Source organism: Pithys albifrons, chromosome 6 (genome assembly GCF_047495875.1).
Source record: "Pithys albifrons albifrons isolate INPA30051 chromosome 6, PitAlb_v1, whole genome shotgun sequence".
NCBI classification, from domain to species: Eukaryota; Metazoa; Chordata; class Aves; order Passeriformes; family Thamnophilidae; genus Pithys; species Pithys albifrons.
This window is the reverse complement of record NC_092463.1, coordinates 33652245-33674813: the sequence shown is the minus strand read 5'-3', so window position 1 is coordinate 33674813 and position 22569 is coordinate 33652245. Positions and strand designations below refer to the sequence as shown.

Sequence of the window (22569 nt, the reverse complement as noted above, 5' to 3'; positions counted from 1 at the left end):
AAATTTTGCTGAAAAATTCCTTGCAGATCCCTTGTATGCTAAAAAAAATGGAGTAGGTACTTCAGTATTTCACACACAAATTAATCCAGAAGATTATGATTGCCATAAAACTCAAAAAAGCAAGGGTAAGCTTTATTAATTGTATCATTTGTATTTTTAAATATGACTTAACAACATGTATAATGGGTGGGTAATGAAGACTCGCCCTTTGTGGATAGGCCTATGACATGGGAAAAAGCAAGGCTGCTTACTGAAATGGCAACAGTTCTTACATTTTTTTGCAGATAATGAAAGAGAATAGTTTTGTGACTTATCTAAAACATTTTACTCAACATGCTATGAAAATTTTTACTTTTGGGTTTATAAAACCATTTGCCTTTCATTTCAAAATGAAGAGGTGTATAACATATTCTAAAATGTATCATTGGTTCTTCAGGGAAATTCTTTTAAAAATTTCTTTGCTATTACTCTAGGGTATTGTAACTTTAATTAGGAAGCTTATATTCAAGAAACTATCTAAAAATGATGAGTGGTGCTGTATATAGTTGCAACTATTCTGTAATTTTTTTTATTTTCAGCAGAAATTGTATGGATTTGTGACAAACACAAATCTTCAGACTACTTATTTTATGTTGTTATGCTGGTTATTGTGAAGTCTGCATTACTTTTACGGATTAAGTACTTTCCGGCAAAACTCAAACACCTACTGATTGTTTTAGAGATCACTTGTTAATGTGCACTGTATAGATATTTAAGATGCTGGTAGTAGTGTAGCGTGACCAACATTTCAAAATAAATGGAATTGTGCTTTTATGCCTCTGTCCTTTCCCTATTTGAAATTCAGATTTGTGTGGTTTAGTAACTTTTCACATGTGTTGTGACATATGAAAAATAGCTTCAGTCATTGCTATCAGCTGCAATTGTTTATTTCTTTGTCATCTACCAGGCTATGAAAATAGGAGTGTATCTTCCTGGTGACTGACTAAGATGACAAGGACTTAAACGTGCGTTCCTCAAGGCTGAACCGTCAGTGGCAGCAGAATCTCTGCAGTTTCTAGAATATGATTGCATGTTTTAATTTTTGAACATGGACCTCAGCTCCCTTATCTTTTTATCACTTAGTCCACTAATATACAACCTCAGCTTTGTGGGCTGGACCAATGCTGTGCTTTTCATTTTTCTGTCTTCCTATCATGTGTCTTCATTCCTCCCTTAAGATGAAGCTTGACTCTCATCTTCTACCTTCAGAATTTCAGAGTTGTGTTGGAGTGCCCTTGAATGGCAACGTAGGTTTCATTATCAATGTTCAGGACAGCACTGACTTCTGAAGCTTCCAGTACAAGCATGGTTGGGACTTGCTATTGCTTGGTCTATTTGAGCTGTTCTACATGCTCCTTCTTTGGGATGAGTAGACATTGCTTGCAGCTTGTGGGCAATACATTGCTTAATTGACTTTTACTGGTTCTGCTGGGAGCTCGTGATGTGGTGTCTGAAGAGTTAAGGCTTACTGTTTTTGTTGCTTTTGGATTTCTGTGTCACAGCTGTCCCAAAGCAGACCTTGAACAAGAGGAGCGTAACTTGTGAAGAAGAACATATACATCAGTTTTATATTATTACTTCAGCAGTCTCATTGAGATTTATACCAATTCTACCCAAACTCACATGAAAAATGTGTTGAGCTGCAATCTCTCTTTTACTTACCCGTGGCAATCTTCAGTGTTTCCTTTGTCTCAGTGATCCATGTCTGTCCCTTCTTTTCTTGAATGTTCTGAGATGTTCTGTATGTAGCTCCTTCTCAAAAACGCTATTCTACAGTAAGAGAAAGATACAGTTTAAAAGTAATGTATATATTGCATTTTATGTTGGTGTTTAATGTGTTCTGCTTATTTCAGGATGCAACTTCTCATGTTTGTATTGATTGGTAAATTCTTATATGGCCCAGTTCCTTGACAGATTCAAGATACTGCCTGGTAATGTTTAAGTTTGGGATGCTTTCAGTAAACAGTTGTGCATTTGAACTGTGATGGGTTTTCTTGGTCAGATTCAACTCCTCAGTGCTTTAAGGTTTGTGTGTAAAAGGATGCATGGAATTTATTTCATGTCCTTGAGAGTTTGCTATCAATCTATTCACTCGGAAAAAAAGGTACTACCATGTAAACTGCCATAGCCTGTCTTCCATTATCTAACATGTCAGATTTGGTTTTTTATAGGCAAAGAGCCCACCCATTTTACAAATCACTACTTCACAGAAAACCAGAAAGTACAATGTCTACTTTTGATAGTTCTTGAGATTTAGAAGTTGGTTGTATTTGCTTAGACTTCTTATTTAATGTGATAAGTATTTGCTGTTCATAAAGGAATTGCTATTTTAAACTTGGTAAAAGTCTCTGGAAAAAGTCTCAGAATGCATGCCCCTTTGTTTGTGATGGATAGAAACCCGTTGTTATTAGAATATCATGTGTCTGTTTAATAGATTTACAGCTCTATGATGGGTTTTATTTTTTAGCAAAATTTATTTTATAAGCTATGTTATAATAATATCAACTATATCATCTGTTTTTCAGCTGGTTTATTTAGAAAAATGTACTTGATGCATCTCCAAATAGTTCTGTGGTTTTCGAAAAAATTATTGTCTGGTTTTTTACTGATGAGAAAACTGCAGCGCTGATAGGCTTTGAAGGAATGCCGTGGCTTTGAAAGCCGCCATGTTTAACATTTTTGAGGTCAGAAATCCAAAAGTATTTTAGCCTTTGTCACATTGAATGATCTCATATAATAAAAAGTTAAAAATGAAAATAGATTTTGACAGTAGTTATGTTTTAAATATAACCATATTGTTTATGTAAATAATGAAAACACCATACAAAAGGTTTTCTTTATAAACTTTGCTAAAGATTTAAATGGAATTGCTGTTATTGCAGCTCACAATAGGAATGATTATAACTTAGAAACTTTTCTTCCTCTAGCTTCAGATTATCCAAGTGAATTAGAAACGGAATTAGAAAAAACAGCAGAGAAAACATATAGCAAAAATAAAAGCAACCAGGATTTCATTAAGAAGAACATTGAGGTGAGCATTAAAGCATAAAATCATTAACATTTTGTTTAATGTTAACTAAAAATTAGTCTGTAAGTACTTCTGGAGGCAGGTTTTTTTTAAATCAGAAACATTAAAAGCTAATTAAGCATAAATTAAAAAAAATTGCTGTTAAAATTGTTACTTATGTCAGAGTACTGTACAAGGTAGTTCTCATCTAGGATGCTCAAATTGGTGAGGATAATTCTTTTATATATTTGCTAAAGAGTACCGTAAACTGAATTGTTCTGTTTGTGCCTGGACATAGCTTGTTTTAAGGGCAAATATTTCCTAAGACTTTTATTAGCTGTTAAGTTAAAGTAAGATGTCCTTATGCATTGGTAAGGGATAGGTATACAGGGTGCATATGTATAGCCTGCATGGGACCCCTTTTTGTCAGAAAATACATCCCTTGGTTTTCATACTTTTTTTTCTTGTGAAGATGTTGTACCCATAATGATTACTCATCCAATGAATAATATTTGACTCCCCACTATGTCAGAGACTATTATAAGATTATAAATTTATTATATGTAGAATCCTATACTTTTCTGTCACAGATAATTTGTATTATATAAGCCAGATTTGGATGTTAATTTCACAGAGCTAAAAAACTTTGTTTTGGTGGGTTTTGAGCTAATGGAGTTCTAAAGTATGTTTATTTTTTCTTTTTGTAAATATTTCAGCTAGCAAAGGATTCAGGAAACCAGTTTGTTATGCTTGAGGGAGAAAGGAAAAGACTAATTGAACTATTGAAAGATACAGAAGATGGAATTGAATTGCAAGGTCTTGAGGTATGACAACTTTAATCTGTACTGTACTGTTGTATTTGGCTTGTTTTTGCAGTCAATCTAAAATTGATCCTACCGTCCTACCCTACTGAGATAGGAGAGAAAAGCTGGAGGCATTGTATTGAATTTGTCTCCAGAAATGAATTCTCATTGGTTTCTTGGTTAATTTTGCTAACAGAAGACCTTAAAAGAAAACTTTGGCACAGGTGGAAGGAGCCTTAGGACTGTTCTTGAAGTGGATGACCTATTTTTCTCTGTATAAACCGTGACCTTGCAGAGTATCAATCTGAATTGCTAGTGCTGTAGTCTAAGATAGAAAGGCCAACAATTACTTTAAAAAACTCCCAACAAGAATTTTTTGAGGACATGAAATGCAGCAATTGGGGAAATACACTTTGATGAAGCTTACATGTACATTTAGAAAGATAACATGACATCTTTTTGCGGCTTCTGACTCCATCTGTCTTAAAAGTACACAGAGTAGACAAAGTCTGCTTAAGTATTAGACATTTATACTTTAATGTAAAGTTGTTAAAGAGTGTACAGTCTGCATACTGCAGTGAATAACAGAATCTGAAATAAGTAAAAATACCTTTTCTCACAAAGAGTAAAAAAAAGGAGTATTTGATTTCCCACCATTCACTTCTTTTAGGAGAGTCTGTGCAACAAAATGATTTCCAGTAATGTGAAGACATCAAATAATCTTTTGATCTTGGAGATGGCCTTTATTTCTTAATGCTCTGAGGGGAATATCAAAGTGAAGGTGTTCTTGGAGGCTCTGTTGTTTTACAGGAGCATTCACTGGTCTGCTAGGATGAAAAGATAAAATTTCATTTGACAAATCATACTAGGAACTTGCAGTACTTTTCAACTATATATGGTATCATATATGCTAAAGAAATGTGTTTTCATAGAATGAACATCCTCAAAAATATAACTTTATATAAGTCTTCAAGAAAATTGCATTTTAATAAGTAAAAAGAAATATTGGAAAAATGCTTTGTGTAAAGAAATTAGGTGGCTTTTTTAGTTTGCTTTACATTTAAAATTACATTGTGTTAAGTCTATAGTAATGTTATGAACTTCACTACATTTGTAAGTACATGTGGAATAACAGTATCTACTAAAAAAGTTGTGAACTCTGCATAGAGTGAACAAAATATATCCAAGGTGCACTTTCTTCTTAATTTATACAGCTAAAGATGACCTGGAGTAAATTATTTTTCAGTAGGCTAAATAACAGCTTAGATGGAGAGAAGCAAAAGCAGATGCAATGGTGTTATTTTTAATTGTCTATTCCAATATTTTATTTTTATGTATTTTCTAATAAAGTTGTGAAGACTCTGAGTTTGTTTTCTTCATCTCAATCCACACTGGTTATGGAAACAGAGAACTACCCATGGTTTGTGACATTAAACAGAGAGGTAATTTACCCAACTTGAGTGTGATTTCTAGGTTGAAAGTAATTTGGTCTGTAGTTGAAAATTTCTTTTTGCTCTAGAGAAACTAGTAAATACACAGCATGTTTTGGCATTTTCAGAGCTTTGTGGGACAAATATAAGTTAGGGAGTCCATAACAGGAAAATCTGGTGGACGAATGACTAAGATTATATAAACGTGCAGCATTTTAACAGTGACTTTTCTTTCACAATTAGTAACATAAAGTAGAAGCACAGGTAGCATATCCTTTGCTGATTGTTGATTGTTCATGTGCAGAGGTTTAAAACTATCAGCCACACTCAGCACTTCTGTTCATCGGATGAAAAACTTCAAGTTCTTTAAATTTCAGCAGTCTTCCTGTTTACCTGACATTTGTTCCCTCACTTTACCTAGGATGCTAAATATAATTTTTTCAGACATGAACACTGAGCTTGCAGATTGAATTTTTTGTTTATGTAAAATACTCATCCGTTAATGATGTTGCACAGAGATGTTTGACTTAGCTGACATAGTTATCCTTAAAAATTGCAATGGAAGGTTTTTTGGTCTAATTTTGATCTGCTGCTTAGGAGAGTTGATTTTTAGTGTACTTTTACTTTTTTGCATATTAGAGGAACAAAATTAAAGCTCACTGGACCATTATTTAATCTTGTATCTGTGCATTTATGAAAAGATTGAAGCTATTCTGTTGGATCTGCTTGCAACAGGCTTGGCTTGCATTGCAAGCCCATGCAAGGGTGACAAAATGTTCAGCTGAAACAGGACTTCATCCTGACTTTGAATAGGAAGAAACTGGAGGGAGAGTATTGGGGGGATTTGTTTTTTGTTTTTCTCATCTTGTTGGAAAGGTCAATGTTTTATTAATGATGCTGTCTCTTCTGTTCTTCTTTCTTGATCAACAACATACTTCAGTTTGAGGAGATGGTTCTCTGTTTGATAAACATCAGCATTTGAAGATCTGAAGATGTTTTAAACAGCTTTCTGTTAGTAAACAAAGCTTTCTGACCTAGGCAGTAGTGGCCTTTTCTTTTTAATTTATTTTACTGATTGCAAAAGTATTCTCTCAAAATGTGTAGTTACTAGGTTTACTTTTTCTTTAGTCTTGTGTCCTTCAGAGAATTAAAGAGTCATTTATGCACATTTTGTATTTGGCACATGCCACTACCATGTTGGCATGGATTTATAGAGATTTTACTATTAATATCCAATATTAAGTAGATCACCTCACAGAACATGTATGCTGCTGTATGTTTTGATATCATGAACAAGAATGGTAATTTGTGGGTTACTCTAGTCTGTGTTAGATCATCTCCTTAAAAAGCTCCTAACTCTATTATCAAAGTGGAATAAAAGACTTACTTAAACCTGTGTAGTCTGATTTTGGATTCTTCCTCTCCCACATTTGAATTTTATTATGGGTGAAGCATTCCCTGTGACTGCTTTATAACAAAGATCATGAGGAAATTATCAGCTAATAAGTAATCTAGACAGCTTCAAGTTGGCCCAGGTAATTGTCCAACCGATGGCCTTTTTCATCTTATTTTGTTCTGATTTCTAAAAAGCTAGTGCAATTACATTGGCTACAGTAATGCTTTGGAGACTATCAGTCAAGGCAGTGCTGGCTATGCTGTGTGAATTCCTGTGTATAGTGTAATGGGGATTAGATAAGTTCACTTGATTTGTGCTTCTAAAGTTGTCAAGTATCCAAACTACACTTCTCACTTTTTGAAAAAGTGTTTTATGAGTTTTTAAAATATTTTAGAAGTACATATTCATGTTAATCTGATTGTCAAAGCTGAAGCTGCAGGGTTATAATTTGTTTCAGTTGTTCCACAGTAAGTATTGACTGTGCTGTTACGAAAGTATTGTTCCAAGTTAACACACAGGAAACATTGACAGGACAGAAGCTTATTTTCCAAGCAAAGCCATCTTAAAAATACAAAAGAGAATGTGTGAGTCCATTTCACCCAGGAGTAAAGTGACTACTAGAGTAATTTGGATATTTGGAGCATGGAATATAGACACTGAGCTGTAGCTAATGAGCCCAGTTGCACCTTAATGGACCCCTGTAGAGTAAGTTCTGAGTTTTTGCACTGTGATCTTCGTTCTCTGATTAGGGGGTGGTTACCATGACACAAATGTAGAATCATGTTGGATATTTATGTTATCATATCCCGCCTGAACAGATACTTCCACAAAGCTGGGAAGCATCTAAGACATTTGTGAGTGGTTCTTTTGGAGTCAGGTCAGGTCTGGTCGGGCTTACTAGTTGTGTCTCATCATACTTGTATGAGAAAATGTAAGAACTGATTTTGTTTCACAAAAAGGATGCCTCTCTCTTGACTCTTTTTCTTCTATCTCTTCTTTTTATAAACAAATTATTATGAAGATAATTTATGGCAGGTGTTTGGACTTTTTTCCTTTTTGGAACTAGTGTGCTTTAGGGTAATGAGGATGAACCACAAACGACCTCATAGCAGTGGTATTGTAATTGGAAGCTGGTATTGCCTCCTCTTGTATGGATGCAACTTCTTGAATAGCCAAAGAACTAATCTGGAAGCTGTAAAGGAATAGTGGACATGAATTCCTTGCAAGACAAATGTTAGAGTATTAAGGCAAGGTGCTGGCCCTATTCTGAGTAGGAAAAAAGAAAGGAAACCAGCAATACACTCATGTCCTTCCTCACATCCCTGCTTTTCTGAGGTTCTGTCTGGTAAATGATAGAGACTGGGGCTCTGTAAGAATGGACCTACTGACCTCAGAGCGGTTCCTTTGATTTCCTGTGGATGCCTTATTTCCTTCTTTGGTGATATATTGCAAGTGTGACATTACATCTCATACCCTCCTTCTGAGTTTTGACTCCAGGAGGTTTCTGTCATAGCATCAACCTCTGCAGTTCCATTCCAAGCCTAGTTTTTGTCAGGTTTTCTCTCATTTTGACTCCTTTACCAGATGGAAAATGGCTCTCCTATTAGACATAACTGCTTATTGCATTTCCTTCTTTGACTTGCGCAGGAGTCACTTTCTTCAGAGGACAATAAAGAGTAGTGTATTATGTTTGGACTTCTAAAGTGCTGCTGTGCAGGTGTGCTTGGGTATGTAGCAGAATAGATGCTTTGCTGCATTTGCCACTAGACTTTCAGATGTAAGTTTATTGGGGATGTTTGAGAAGATGTGTTTGGTGTAGTTAAGAACATCTCATGCCTGTGGACTTTCATTTGTCTGTTTTACAAGCAAAGTATACCTTGCTGTCTCAATTCACTGTATGGTCAGCTCTCTGTACTGTTACTTGGACTTAATCTGTAAATATTGTGTCTGCAGAATAAGCATGCAAGCAAGGAGTGCTCTGATGCTTGGCATAACAGAAGTGATTTAGGATGATGTTGAGGAAATTCTTACTGCAGTTTCTGAGGGCTGTGCTTTTCCACTTCAATATTAGCACTGAAAATGTGAGCTTTATAGCATGTTCTTTCTGTTTGCCGTGTTAGGACTGGTGGGAGTTAAATCTGCCAGACACTTTCCTCTTCATCTCTATTCTGTGCAATATCTTGCAAAGGAGCACAACAGTTCTAAATTGATTTTCATGTAAGTGACATCTGAGAGAGATAGTTACTGTGCAGCACTGAACAAGCAAGGTCTGTATGCAAGTTATTCCTTCAAAAGGGAGCCGAGTTTGCCGTATTGCTCAAACCACAACAAGGGAAGAGTTTGCATCCATGGAAGGGATCTGTGGTTGGCATGGTGTGGCATGGCATGGCATGAAACTGTTTTAAAGGTTTGACTCACTTGGCTAAGAGGCTAAGTGAGGTATATTGTTAAGAAAAAGGGGTTGAATATCCAAAGAGCTTCTCTTGGGTGTTCTTTGATCAAGAAGAATGGAGAGAGAACCTGGGAGCTGTCTGATTGCTCTTTGGCCTGTTGGCATGAAGGCAAAGCATCTGGTTTTAAGCAATTTTCTTTCAGGGCTTTTGAGTGGCTAAGCTGTTGAGGACACAGGCTTTGGACTTTGGCAGAAATAAGTACATACAATAGTAGTAAAAGTCTGTTTAGGTTAACACAGCACCTTTTTTGCTATTAGATTTCAATAATGCATGTAGATGTGTGTGCCTTCTAGAAGTAAAATTAAGTATATATATTTTTAAGTCTGATTAAGTTGCTGCTTGGTTGTATTTTAAAATGAAAAATCTATGCCTCTACTTGTTCCATACATATCTGCTTTTGAGTGTGCTTTTGGGAGATTTCTGCTGTGTACTGAGATGGATGAAAGTGTACATTTTACTCTTAAGTATGGTTAATTTGAAAAATAAATGCACTTGATGTGTAACTGCCTTTAAAGTCTTTTTCCTTTGGGAATGAAGTTTAAGTATTTTCTGTACCTTTCAACAGGAGAATGTGTCTGGCTGGCTGGCACCAGGAGAAGGATACACACCTGAACCAACGGAATTTCATCTCCTGAATGAGATAGACACTAAGCTGCAAGTACTACTATCTGATGGAGATTTTTCTGCAAATTCCAGCTCTTGCTCAAAACCTCCAAGCCAGATTTATCAGGTAGGTTACAGAACAGAGCTTATGCTGAAGATTTTTGTTTGAGTGTGTTTTGAGATCAGTATTTTGTACTTTGAAGACCCCAACTTATCCTCAGTAATGTTGCCTCAACTATAATGGAGCATAAAATAAAAAACCATAATTCTTATTTTGCACAAAGTCTGTTTACTTCTGTAATATTTACATTCTACGGCCAGAACTGGTATATTGGAGGCTGTTTAAGAGTGGACATTGACAAACTGTTCAGTTACCAGTGTATGAGAAACATTTAATGAAAAGGCTCAAATTGGTTTTTTCTCCTTTTCTAAGGTCACTTAATTGTAATTTTTTGTACTGACTTTTTTCTGAACGCAAGGTTTTGTTTTACCTCTGGTGGTGTTTTCTGTAGCTCAGTTCTAGAGGAATCCCATTTTCATGTTGATCATTTACCAACTGGAATTTAATGTGTGAAAGAGCACCTCCCTCCAGCTGGTAATCGCTTACGCAAATGCAGTTGTTATCCAGTAACTTCAGGTTCATGGACCCGAGCTTGCCTGATCTTGTGTTCAATGTTACGAGACATCAGCTTCAAGTTAATGCAACTGCCTGTGATAATGAACACTCTGTTTGGGAATGTTTGTTCAAGTGGTTGTTGTTGCTTCCTTTCAGGTAATAGCTCAGAAGTATTTGAATAGAAATTGGAGTTTGGGTGTATGCTAATTGAAGAGTATAGTATTTTCTTTTTTGAGTAATATTAACCCTAAAACAAGTAGTTAATTCCTTAAGTTACCTTTCATTCATGAAAAACAGTTGCCCTTTAACTTTGTTTTGCAGCATATAAAAGGCTTACAAACTTGTAGTTCTGGGATTTTAATTTAGAATTTTAGAAATAATTAAAACAGAATTAGCTTAGAGTTGCATATTTGAAAGCTGCACATTATTTTATTCAAGGATTCCATTAGATGTAACTTTCAAAATGGAAACCCTTAATCACCACTGACTGGGTGGGAGAGCTGCTTTCTGCCGCTGATGGATACTTTATCAGGATATAGGAACTGTGCTCTGACTCTGAATCTTAATAAATGGCATTAATTGTTAAAGAAAAAATAATTTCTGTATGCTTGGTTGTCTTTAAAGAGAAGGTGATTAATGTTGTGTGTTACCTTGAGTTCTTTCATATGTTTGGGATTTTTTATCAGAAAAATATTCCCTTTTCCAATTATAGAAGTAGGCTGTAGTTAACAATTTAAAACTACATAAATTCTCAAAATTATAAAAAAATTTAGAAGACACATTAATTTTTCGATTAATGAACTCTATGATAGCCTACGCCCTATGCCTGCACTTCAAAAAAACAGATGATTTTCACAGGTATATCTGTTTAAGGGCATGTTTAGAGGCAGGTTAATAGGCTGATCAGCCAGTGCTATGTCTCAAGAAGATTGTATGCCACTAATATATTTCATTAGATAGGATTTTGTTATTATTTATTTGTAGAATTTTGGAGAAAAGGGAGTGCAACAAATAATTTTAGGCATTTCAAATGCTGTTTTGCTTTATATTTGTTACAGTTTTGGCTATTGCTACGTACATATATTTTCCCTTGTGTAAACATATTTAGCAGTTTTATTTTCTACAGATGTATAAATCTTAAAAATGAGATAATCTAAATAGACTTTCACTGTGTAAACGTGCTATATAACTGAAGCATAAAATATTGAAGTACTGAAGTATTTGAAGTATTTTAAACATTGACAATAAAATGTTTTCCTTGATCTAATACTGTCTACGTTTACTTCATAATATCTTGAGAAAAATAATACAAAATTACCAAGTGGGGAAAAGCCTTTACTTGTATTATGTGAATTCTGATCAGTTGCTATTCAGGGATGAGAGAAATGAAACTATTGGAACTACTTCTGTGAAAGCAGCAGCTTAATGCTCCATAGTGGTCAATATCAAATAGATTATTAGGAATAATTATGAAAGGAATACAGAATGAAACAAAATATGATTTTCCATTATAGAAAAATTTACTGTCATTGTAGTACTGCTAACTATTGTTGATTGTAAATAAGATTTGTACTGTGTTAAGTTTATTTTCAAGCAACTAATAGTTTGATTTAGATGTCAGAACTCAGATTTGCTTGATGTTTAGATGAAAGTGTTTACAGTTATTCACAGGTTTTTATTTATTGTAGTTGAGAAATTTTCTGTTGAATGTTGAATTGCAAAGGTTGTTTTTCTTTCCAATTAGACAGGCTATTTGGAATTATTTTCCTTGTGTGTTTATTAAGATTCCTTGAGCTGCTTCTGAAAATAAGAGTGAATAGAGTATGTTTCTCTTACATAGCTGCTGGTTGTCCTTTGGGTTGAATTGGGTATCAAGGTGGGAGGTTTTTTGCTTGGTTTTTTTTTTCCCCTCTGCCATTATTTGGATCTCTTGGATTCTTCTGTAGAATCTTTGATTTGCAAGAAAAAACTCTGTTTTTTTCCAATTACAACATAATTTTGCAGTTTTGCCAATACTTGTCATTCTTAATGAACTGAATTACATGTAATACTGAATTTTGAATGTATTTGGAACTGATACTAACTTCAGAATCCAATCCAAAATTACCGAAGGATGTGAGAATGTGTAACCTGAATCTTTAGTAATGGTCGGACAGCTAACTACAACTTACAGAGATAGGGTTATTTCTCCTTTTCCACGATATCTAGTAAACAAAAGCTATTGTCATTTCAGCCCAGTTCTCCCTTTACCTTCTGGCTTAATTCTGATCCCAGTATGGTTAGTAGGAGCAAGCTTTGAACCAGTTGTTCAGTCTTCTCTAGTCTCAATGCATTTTTATTGTTGTAGTAGAAATTAAGCATCAAAGTATTAGCTCTGGAGACTAAGAAACTCCCCTTAAAATGCAAAGGTAAGAATTCTTATATTGAAATATATCTAACCTGATATTTAGCTATTGTATTTGAAAATGTGCATCATGAAAATTATGCATTTGCAAAATTTGACATTGACACATTTCAATGTTTTCCTAATAGCAATCAAAAGAACACTCACCTGGCTATGAAGCGATACACAGTCATGTGTTTAACTTCTGTCTATTCTTTCTTTGGTCAGGAGTCTCTGGTTTATGCAAACAGAGGCCTAGAAGCAGTTCCAGGTGAAAAGGTTCTGCGAGATAATAAGGAAAAACGTGAGCAGCAGAATCGTCTGAAAGAAATAGATCATCAGCTGGAATCCCTGGAGAGAAATCTTGTAAGTTGCCTATTTTTGTTGTATTTTCCTAACCTCAGTCTGAAAACTGGATTTCATAATTCCACCTGTCTTAAAATAGAATTTTGCAACTTTATGTAAATTTCTGGAGGAATCCCCAAAGAAATATGCAAGCAAACTTTCAAATGATTTTTCTTAATCTGGGAAATACATTTTACCATTGTAGTGCATGCTTACCATTGACATAGTGTCTTTCAAATGAAAGATACTGTTCTCCTCTCTTCCTCCCCAGAGGTGCGTAACAAAAACAGTTATGTATAAATACATCCTAAAAGGATTTTTAATGACTCATATACTTAAGTGTTCTTTGAAGGACTAGGTCTAGTGGGAATGCTGTATACACTAAGTTATTGTAATTATCTTTATTTTCACCACATTGAAGAAAAAATAGTATTTTTTATGGCTGTGCAATGTAGAAATTTGTTTCTTGTGTGTACCTGATTTTAATGTTTTTCATGTAGTCATAAAAATGTAAATATATGAGCTGGTTGTGTCAGACCAAAAGTCCATCTACACTACCTTTGGCTTGTGAGGGTCTTTATTCAGCAGTTGCTTACTCTGCAATAATCAGAGTTAGGATAAATGCTGTTCCAGTTATCTTTTATTGCCCTCAAAAAGGGATCTCCGGTGCAGATCGAAAGCTTTGATTCAGGTAGCAGCATAACTGCAGTGGTATGATCTCAAGTATTGAGGGCACTGTTAGAGTTGCAAAAACTTGGGCCACTCTACCTAAGTGAGATTTGTTGTGGCAGTACTGGATTACTTGTGGAGTACGGGAACAAAGACTTCAGACAAGGAAACAGTGATTGTTTTAGAGGCTGTTCACTTGTGTGTGTGTGTGTGTGACTACAGTAAGGCAGCATATTTAATTCTTATCTGTTCACAGGTCAAAACAATAGTAGCCTTCATTTTAATACACTGCTCTATTACATTGAATGGTTAAAAGATGGGAGGCAGATAAATAGGGGAATTCTGTGAACTTCAGTACATTGAGTAGGTTAATGGGTAAACAGATTATGCGATAAGTCTGCATATTGTCATATTTTCCTAGTCATTGACCTTTATATCACTTTTTATCACTACTGACCTTGTTCATGAGGCAAGCACAATCTGAGGAAGTGCGTCTGGGAATTGTATGGTAGTCTACAGCAGGCCTGGGAAATGGAGTGGGCTGCTGACTCATTCAAATGTTTTGTATATAAATGGGTCAGTTCCAAGTCTTGGTTGGGTTTTGTTGGGTATCACATTACATGCAGACTCTTGCAACATACCACACATTTTTCCTTGACTAGACTGTGTGTATTTAGAGCTCTAAATTGATAGACTGTAATGCTAATTTGCAATGTTTATAAATGTGAAATGTCACTTGTACTAGTGTGTAACTCATGGCCAGACAAGTGCTGTGTGCTGTGCAGCACCTGGTGATGCTTCTTCAGGGGGACGGATTGTGTATTCTGACCAGTTACTGCTCTGTAGCAGGACTGAGATCATGGTGGATGGGTGTCCTTTGTGAAATACTTTGGTTGTCAGTGCAAATAAAGTGTTCAAGTCTGAAAGAAAGGAGGTTTTTCCTTCTAATACAGTACAATAAAATATATAAAAAAATTCACATTTTTTTGTGTGAACAAAGAACAGCCTAAAGAAAAGACTTCTTTTTTTTATGCAACGTACATAATTAAATATTTTTTTTGCTTAAATCTGATAACTTATGCAGTGTTGATGGGGCATCTTGTTTCTATACGAAAGTTGTATTTTGGCAAAACTGCTCTCTGCCAGGAAACTGCATGGTGAAAAGCTAAATTGAGTGCTTGGGTTGAGGAAGGGAGTATGTAGATGGCATGTTTCCAGAAAAATGTAATGATTTCTGGAAATACAGCTTTTTATTCAATAGGTGGCACTCTTCACTGTAAGTCAGAGAAGGAATGCCTAGGCATAGTTCTAGGGGATATTTTGACTGGTAAAAAAGTTGTCATTCCTGCATTATAAAATACAGGTTCTGAGAGACTGCGTTTGCTATTGGCAAGAGTCCAGGTGTGCAACTTTTAACATTGTTATTCTTCTAGCGTTCTTTAAAATTGTCTATTTAAAGTTCACATTTTTAAAATTCACACTGCGTTTCCATTTCTCCTTTGCTCTTTCCTAAACCACTGTAATTCACTGTGTAAAATGATAAATAAATTCTCTGCTCTGACTAGAGAAAATGATTTGTCATCAGTTAGGGATTTTATTTCTGAATATATGGTTATACTGGGCTTGATAGTTGTAAAACACAGTATTTTACAAATTTAATGTCTGAGAGAGAACTTACGTTAAAATGTACTTGAAAAAATCCCTCAGACAAAATCTGTTTTGTTTTTGGTTTTGCTTCCTGTGTGGAAACTGTGGATAGTTTAATGAAGTAGATTTTGGTTCTGTGTGCTAGGGAGTAACTTGCAGTAGGTGTAAAGGTAATGTTTTTAGCATTTTTTGTGTGTATGGGATAGTGCTGTGTTTCTTTACTGCAAAATGGATTATTCAAATTTATTCATATAATGATAGTTTTACTCTGATCTTCTCTTCAAGGGGGAGGACTGCATTCATCATATTTCTGGAGGAGGCTATTTAGTAGGTGATGGCTTCTGAAATTGTAACATTTATGCATTCTTCCACTACAGCTTTCCTTGTGCATGCTGTAAGACTTCATGGTTTCACCTAAGTCTGTGAGTGAACTCACAAAACAAAGCTGGAAGATAAAGCATTAACCTACTTTATATTCAATATAAACCCAGAAAATCTGCTAAGTATTCTGCTTGATTAATGAAACTAAAGGCTTTGGAATCTTAGTTCTTCCTTTATTTTGAAAAAAAATGTCTCCAGTGAATTAATATACCAAAGAATGTATTGTATGCATTGTTCAAATGCATTGTGAAATTTCAATCCAACTGAAATGTATCTGGTTTCTGGGCCCTTGCTGAATTTCTTTTAGATTTTAGTTTGACCTTAGTTCACTTGTTCTTCATTGGAAATCATGTCTGACTCTCTCTGCATTCTTTCATCTTCTAGTTTCCTGGAAACCATTGAGCTTATCTTTGTTTTGTGAATTGCATTGTTAACTGCTGCTTCGAGAAAAGAAAAAAAAAACCGTTCAGCTGCCAAATGCGTGTTGCTGAGCATTAAAGAAAAGAATTTTATATAGAAAGAATAATAAATGTAGTTATTTTTCCATTGTGGCTTTGTCTAGTCGGCCATTTGTGATACTCCAGTGGCATGTTTGATGATGTGTTGAGTTTCTTCATGATAGACAGTAGGTTTAAATGCACATCAAAGCAAACTATTAAGATACCTTCACCTTTGATGACTATAGGTGTGTTTAATTCCAATATGTTACACTGGAAGCTGGTTATTTCCTGCCAATAATCTACCTACAGATGTCTGTTTTGGGCTTTTGCTTAAATACATAAATTAAATTTCTATAAATAAAAATATTTCAAATGTATATTGAATAGATATATATGCACGCTTAACAATTTCTCTGGTTAGTAATGGTGTCGACAGCATAAAATTTTCACCATCAAGGTGCATATGTTCTTCTGAGGCAAGGAGAAGGTGTTTACTTGCTGTAACGCATCTCTACTGGCAAACACAGGAGTTGCTCATTCCTTCCTGCCAGTTAGCACTGTTCTTTTATCTCTGTAGGAAAGAAGCATTGTTGGCCTGCTCCCACCTTATGTTCTGAGACAAAAAACCCCTCTGTTTCTCTGTTTCTCTGCAAATGTTGTTGAGGAAGGCTGTTTCTACTTTGCCTTAGGATGTCCCATTCAAAATGAAAAACAACAGTGCTACTGCAGAGGAAACCTTCTACAACATGTACATAGGTGTAGTTTATCCTTTATGGGTATTAGTGTCTTAATTTTTTGGTAAGTAGCATATAAGTGTATCTCTCCATCTTAGGGTTGATGGTTGGGTAATTTAGAGTCTGCAGTAAATGTCAGCATAGAAAATTTTGGCAGAAAATTTATTTTATACCCATGTATGTCTGTATGTCTGCATGTACAAACTGTGTAGTAGTAGAGCTTTAATCTTTTCTTGAGACACTTCAACTTACTAGGCCAGGATGAAAGTGTAATCATACAGCATCTCTGAAAGTGGAAGATGTCAAATACATACCAGATGCACAGTGTGGAGATACTCCTGGAAACCACATCAAACTATTTGACAGCCACATGGGGCTCCTAGGCCAAACCCCTCTTAAATGTCCTAGCAGAATGTGACTTACAGAATAAATATTTGTAATTTTGCTGTAGACATTTATTTCAGTTGTATATAATTGTTATGTATTTTCACCTGTGAAAAGCAATAGTAGTAAACAAAAATTATTTTCAGTGTGATTCCAAAGACTATAAAAATTCTGTTAGATTTATAGATAAGATGGATATTGCAGTTAATATTTTCATGCAATCTGACGGCATACGGTGATAAATCTGATAATTGGAGTTTTATGACAAAGCTTAGTTGAAAGCTTGAACTATTTCTGATGGAATTTTGGCTTTTAGAAACAGTTCCCTGAGGTGACAACAATTTCTAGCATGGATGCAATAATTTTATTTTCAGAAACAGTATAATCCTGTTTATAGAGTCAAACAAAGTTGGTTGGAGAAAAGCTTTGAAAATTTTTTCTCGTTGATCTGAACAGTCTAGTTATACAGCATATTTTTTAGTTATGCTGTACAGTACAGGCAGGCCAGTATCAAAAATTATTTAGAAGGCTGGAATGTCCCTTTTCCAGAAAATCTTCACTTAAATTTTCCCTGTCATTAGGAATCTGAAGAGCTAAGGGCGTATAAAGTGATGAAAAAAATTATGTAGATACCTAATGTTCTGCTATTTGTACTGGTTGCCAGTTTGGCAGAGTTGGGCACCTCGTGGCCTGTCTCATGCCTGAGTCTGTTTTTTGATTCCTGGCCTGAGTATTCCTTCGTCTGTGGCATCTGTTTGCTACACATGCTCAGAGCATGACAGTACACCCAAGCAGCCATGGGTACAAAGCACATTACCGTGGATGATCAAGATTATGCATATTTTCTGTCAGAAACACAACCTGGGAAGTTAGCATCTGTCTTGGAGTAGACCTCCACTTTCTTCAGCCTCAGCAATTTCATCTCAGTAGTTTGATCTCCATTGTACTTCAGGCAGGAGAGTGATCTAGCCCCAATGTAAATATTTTTCTAATATTTAGAGGAGGAAGGGCATCATCTTTCCAGTGGTGAATTAAGATATCCATCCAGGAGCAAGGTGTTCAGGGCTAAACCAGCATAAATGAGAAGGGCAGTATTTCTCTAGCCTGGTGGTGGGTGGAATGCTTCTCTGAAAGAAAGAAGATAACATTCTGAGCGTTCCTTACACAGATTTGGATTCTCTCATGCAAAATGTATGAACAGATTGTTGTGTGAGGACCAGGAACTTCCTTTTTGCAGATGACAGTCTCATCGTTGATCTAGATTAATGGTTTCTAACACAATGCATTTTTTTTCCTAGTGCTTTGTTTCAGGGCTGTGGTGAAAAGAGTTTTTATTCAGACTTGCTTATATCCTTGGCATCAAGATCTCTCCTCATAAAAAGGGAAAGTGGGTTGAGACCTAGAAATCACTTTTCTGGGCATGTACTTTTGTAACTATGCAGGACAAGTGTAGGTAAGAGGCCCAGCCACATACTTTGTGACAAAACCTCCAGTTCTTAAAGCATGTTTGTAGGACATTCTCTTTGGCTCTTTTTTCTGTTGCCTAATGTAGTTCTGGGTTTGATTCTCCCTTGAAGCACGGTGCTAATAACACCAAGGTTGTGGGTTTGATCCCTCTATGGACAGTTCATGTAAGAGTTGGACTTGATGATCCTTGTGAGTCCCTTCCAACTCAGAATATTCCATGTGATTCCCCTCATTATTTCTTCCTTTTTGCACTATTCTGCTTACAAATATTGAAAAATGTACATTGGTACAAAATACTGCGTGATAGTGACCATTCTTTATATGTTCTGGACTACTTATTTATGTAGATATGTTTACTAAATGATGTTACCTTTAGTTTCAATTATTAGTGTAGTACCAAAAAAAGAAGCCCATTTTAATAAGTTGACATTGGAAGACAAAAGATACTGACTGGACTTTGTAGAAAATGTTTTCCTCTGCTTCTTAATATGATCCATTTTTACTTTTCTGTTCTGCTGGTTATGCTTAGGAGTGACCAGGTTTATTTGAATTCCTTCCAAAGAAGTTCTGCATTCTGAAATTATTCAGTCAAGAGGACTTGCACTGGATCTTCACTGACTCCTTCCCACCCCACCCCCCCACCTTTGTAATAGTGTAGTTAGTTATTTTTTCCAAATGCAAAACCTAGTTAAAATTAAACACACACCTATACTAATAATCTCCCTTTGTGTGCTCTCTATTACTTCCCCTTTTTTTTTGGAACACCTCGCTGTTTTTTACATGATTGTCTTAATTTTCAGATATGCAGGGAACTTCCCATCCCCATCCAAGTCTTTGTCCATATATAGTCTTTCCTGCCTGGACTGCTGATGGTCTTTGTTTAAAGGGTGTATATTTTAATTTCGATTGTATTTATCTGCTCTAGTACCTTAATGCAAAGTCATGTCATTACACTGTGGAGGGGGTATGTATGTATTGAACAAGAAACAATATTTGTTCCTAAGAAGAGTATTTTACTCTAAAGGTTCTGAATAGTTTCACTTTCTGGGATGTTAGTGGAAAAAAAGATTAAAACAGGATAATTGCTTCTATAAACATGACCATGGGGTTGTAGCAGACCTTTTTTCTTCCTGACTGCTTTTCTTTCTGTAAACCAAAGCCTTCCTTCAAAGAAGTATCAAGGAAGAGTGGTGTCTCTCAGCAGGGAGTCTTCATTCTGCAGGAAACATTTTGTGCCTGTCCTCTGCTATTGGCTTAAGTGTAATAGAAGCTTATTAAGGGTGTTTTGGAAGCTCCTGGTTTGTGAGGAGCAGCCTGCAGGACTTGACCTTTTTTGTTGAAGCCACATGTATTACTTTCTCAGTGTTATTGCATATAAATATAACACACTGGTGAACATTTTTGGGTTTATTGTGTATTCAACAGGTATACCTGTGTAATTGGAAAAGTATTTAGAATTGTTTATGGTTAGAATTGTCACTTGTATGAAATATCATGTACCTAATTTTCATTTAAGATAATTAATTGGGGAAATAAAATCCAGGGTAAATGCCAACAAAGGGATATATAATGAATTCATGCCAACAGTCTTTCCAGTTGTGCAAACACATGCCTTTCCAGTTGTGAATAGTATGAAAACTGAATTATCAGTGTTTGAAATTATTGTGTGACTGCTTCAGTCTCTGTCTCATTAGCAAGTGACTTTCAATGGCTGTCTAGTTTCTCAAGGTAAAACAGGGTTTCTCCATTTTGAATGGATCCACCTATGAAATAATTTTTTATTGGTGGAGGGAGAATTTATGCTGTGTGAACTAATCCTTTGCTGTTATTTCTCACACAAAAATGTTGGTTTTTTAAACTTTTCTTTGTATTCTATCTTTTTTAATTACCTGTACTTACATGACAATTTGCTTTTTAAACCTTTATAATCCAGTGTGTTTAGTTGATGTATGATGCTTTGGTAGTGAAGCTGGGAGTTTCAGGTGCAATATATGAAACTGAATTGGAAACTGAATTGATAATGTTATTAGTAATCAGGTGCAAATTTAAATTCCTTATACTAGTGATGTGTTTTTATTTTCATAAAAATTTATAGGAGATAGATGAGATTAAATTTATTTTATTGTTACATGCTATAGGAATTGCTTTTTAAATAATGCTTAATAAGAGTATGATCTTAGTAAGAAAAGTAATATCTGTATCTTGTTTGTTTTGATACCAGGGGTTCACAGCAGCATTTAGCTACACAGAAAAGTGAGGAGACAAATCTTCTAATTAACCCCAATCATTACACATCATGCCCTCTTCACTAAATAGATGTAACAGGGAGAAAAGCTAGTTATTTCTAATAATTTTCTAGTGCTTTTGTGGTTTGTGTACTTCAGTGTTCTGAAGGTCAGATAGAACTACCAGACCATAAAATCCAGCCAGCGAGAGATCTGGAGCTAAGAGAGCTCAAGGATTTATTAAATGATGTGAAACTCTATTGTTTTGTGCATGTGTTACATAATTGCTGTCAGTGCAAGGCTGTTAAAATTCCCTGCTAGTAATAACACGAATACCATTTTATAGCTTCAAGAGGAGATAAAAGAAGTTTCTTAGTCAGCACTTCAACAATATCACAGCACATGTCAGTTTTATTATTCTGGGGGCTTCAGTTTTGGCAGATGCTCTCCATTCTGGCGGTGGTGTGGTAATTACCATATAAATTAAGCAGTGAAATAAGCCGAGTGCAGCCTTATCCCTGCTGCCTGTAACCAGGTTGCAAGTACCACAGTGTGAAACAGGCATAGTTCAGGCTGATTATATTTAGAAGGCCACATTTTGAAATCTTGGGCCTTTATTTCAATTTGAGTCAATTTTAAAAGTAAATTGAAGCTGTTTATTTGCTGTGCAAACAGAAGGATCATTCTTTCTTCACAAGATACCCTCCATAATAGCATTCCAGGAATTACTTTAATCCATCCAGGTTTGATTCATAGCCACTAATTATATTTCAGCATACATTCTAATGCTTCAAATTATATGTGTCCTTACTTTAATGGGTTGTAACTAGTCCTTAATTGGGGAGCTTTGCACTTTTCTTTTATATCTAACAGGCTTTACTTTGGATTTTGTGGGATTAAGCTACTATGGAAAGTCTAGGAAAGTGAGCTGAAATTAGTGTTTTTTTTGTATTTTCTTTAGTGTGGGTTTTTTCCTAATACAATTAATTCTGCTAATTTTGGAAGCCTTGGAAATTGTTAAATCAAGAGTCCAAATGCAAATTTCTCAGATGATAGTGGTAAATCAGAAATTTTTCTCCATATGCTAAGTAACTGGATGTGTCAAGAGCAGGCCAAGAAAAAAAGATGATGTGAGCGACTGATGCTTTTTAAAATCAGAAAAATTGTGTTGGAAAATAAAAACCTCAAAAAAACATAGTGTATTACATAATTTATTTTTTTTCTTTCTGGTGTTGTGTTACAGAAGTCAAAGCATTTTAGAGACCTGGATATGTTATGAATGGTGTAGTGGACACAAAAAACATGGCCAGGGTTTCGGAGAGCACGTGACAAAGCTGATGATGTAACTGCAATCTTTTGATTTAAATTCTTCTTTTAAATTCAGTGTCATGGAAAGAACAAGAGCAGAAACTCGTGCCATCACTGTTAGGCTACAGTTAATTGTCATTTACTGACTATTTTCTCTATAGTTAAAATGTGAATCCACAGAACTCCTGCATAAGAGATAAGTTCTGATCTTTTAATAAGATGGAAAGGAAAATTAGGGA

At 35.3% G+C, this 22569-nt stretch overlaps 1 protein-coding gene across 5 annotated transcripts in view; it reads left to right on the top strand.

Moving 5' to 3' along the window:
* FSIP1 (fibrous sheath interacting protein 1) overlaps positions 1-22569 on the top strand; it is a 71426-nt gene that overhangs the window by 8942 nt on the left and 39915 nt on the right. For all 5 annotated transcript variants that reach the window (XM_071558076.1, XM_071558075.1, XM_071558073.1 and 2 more), the window contains 4 exons: positions 2967-3070; positions 3763-3870; positions 9694-9858; positions 12959-13096. In XM_071558076.1, the coding sequence (XP_071414177.1) occupies positions 2967-3070; positions 3763-3870; positions 9694-9858; positions 12959-13096 (515 nt within the window). The remainder of the gene's footprint in view (positions 1-2966; positions 3071-3762; positions 3871-9693; positions 9859-12958; positions 13097-22569) is intronic.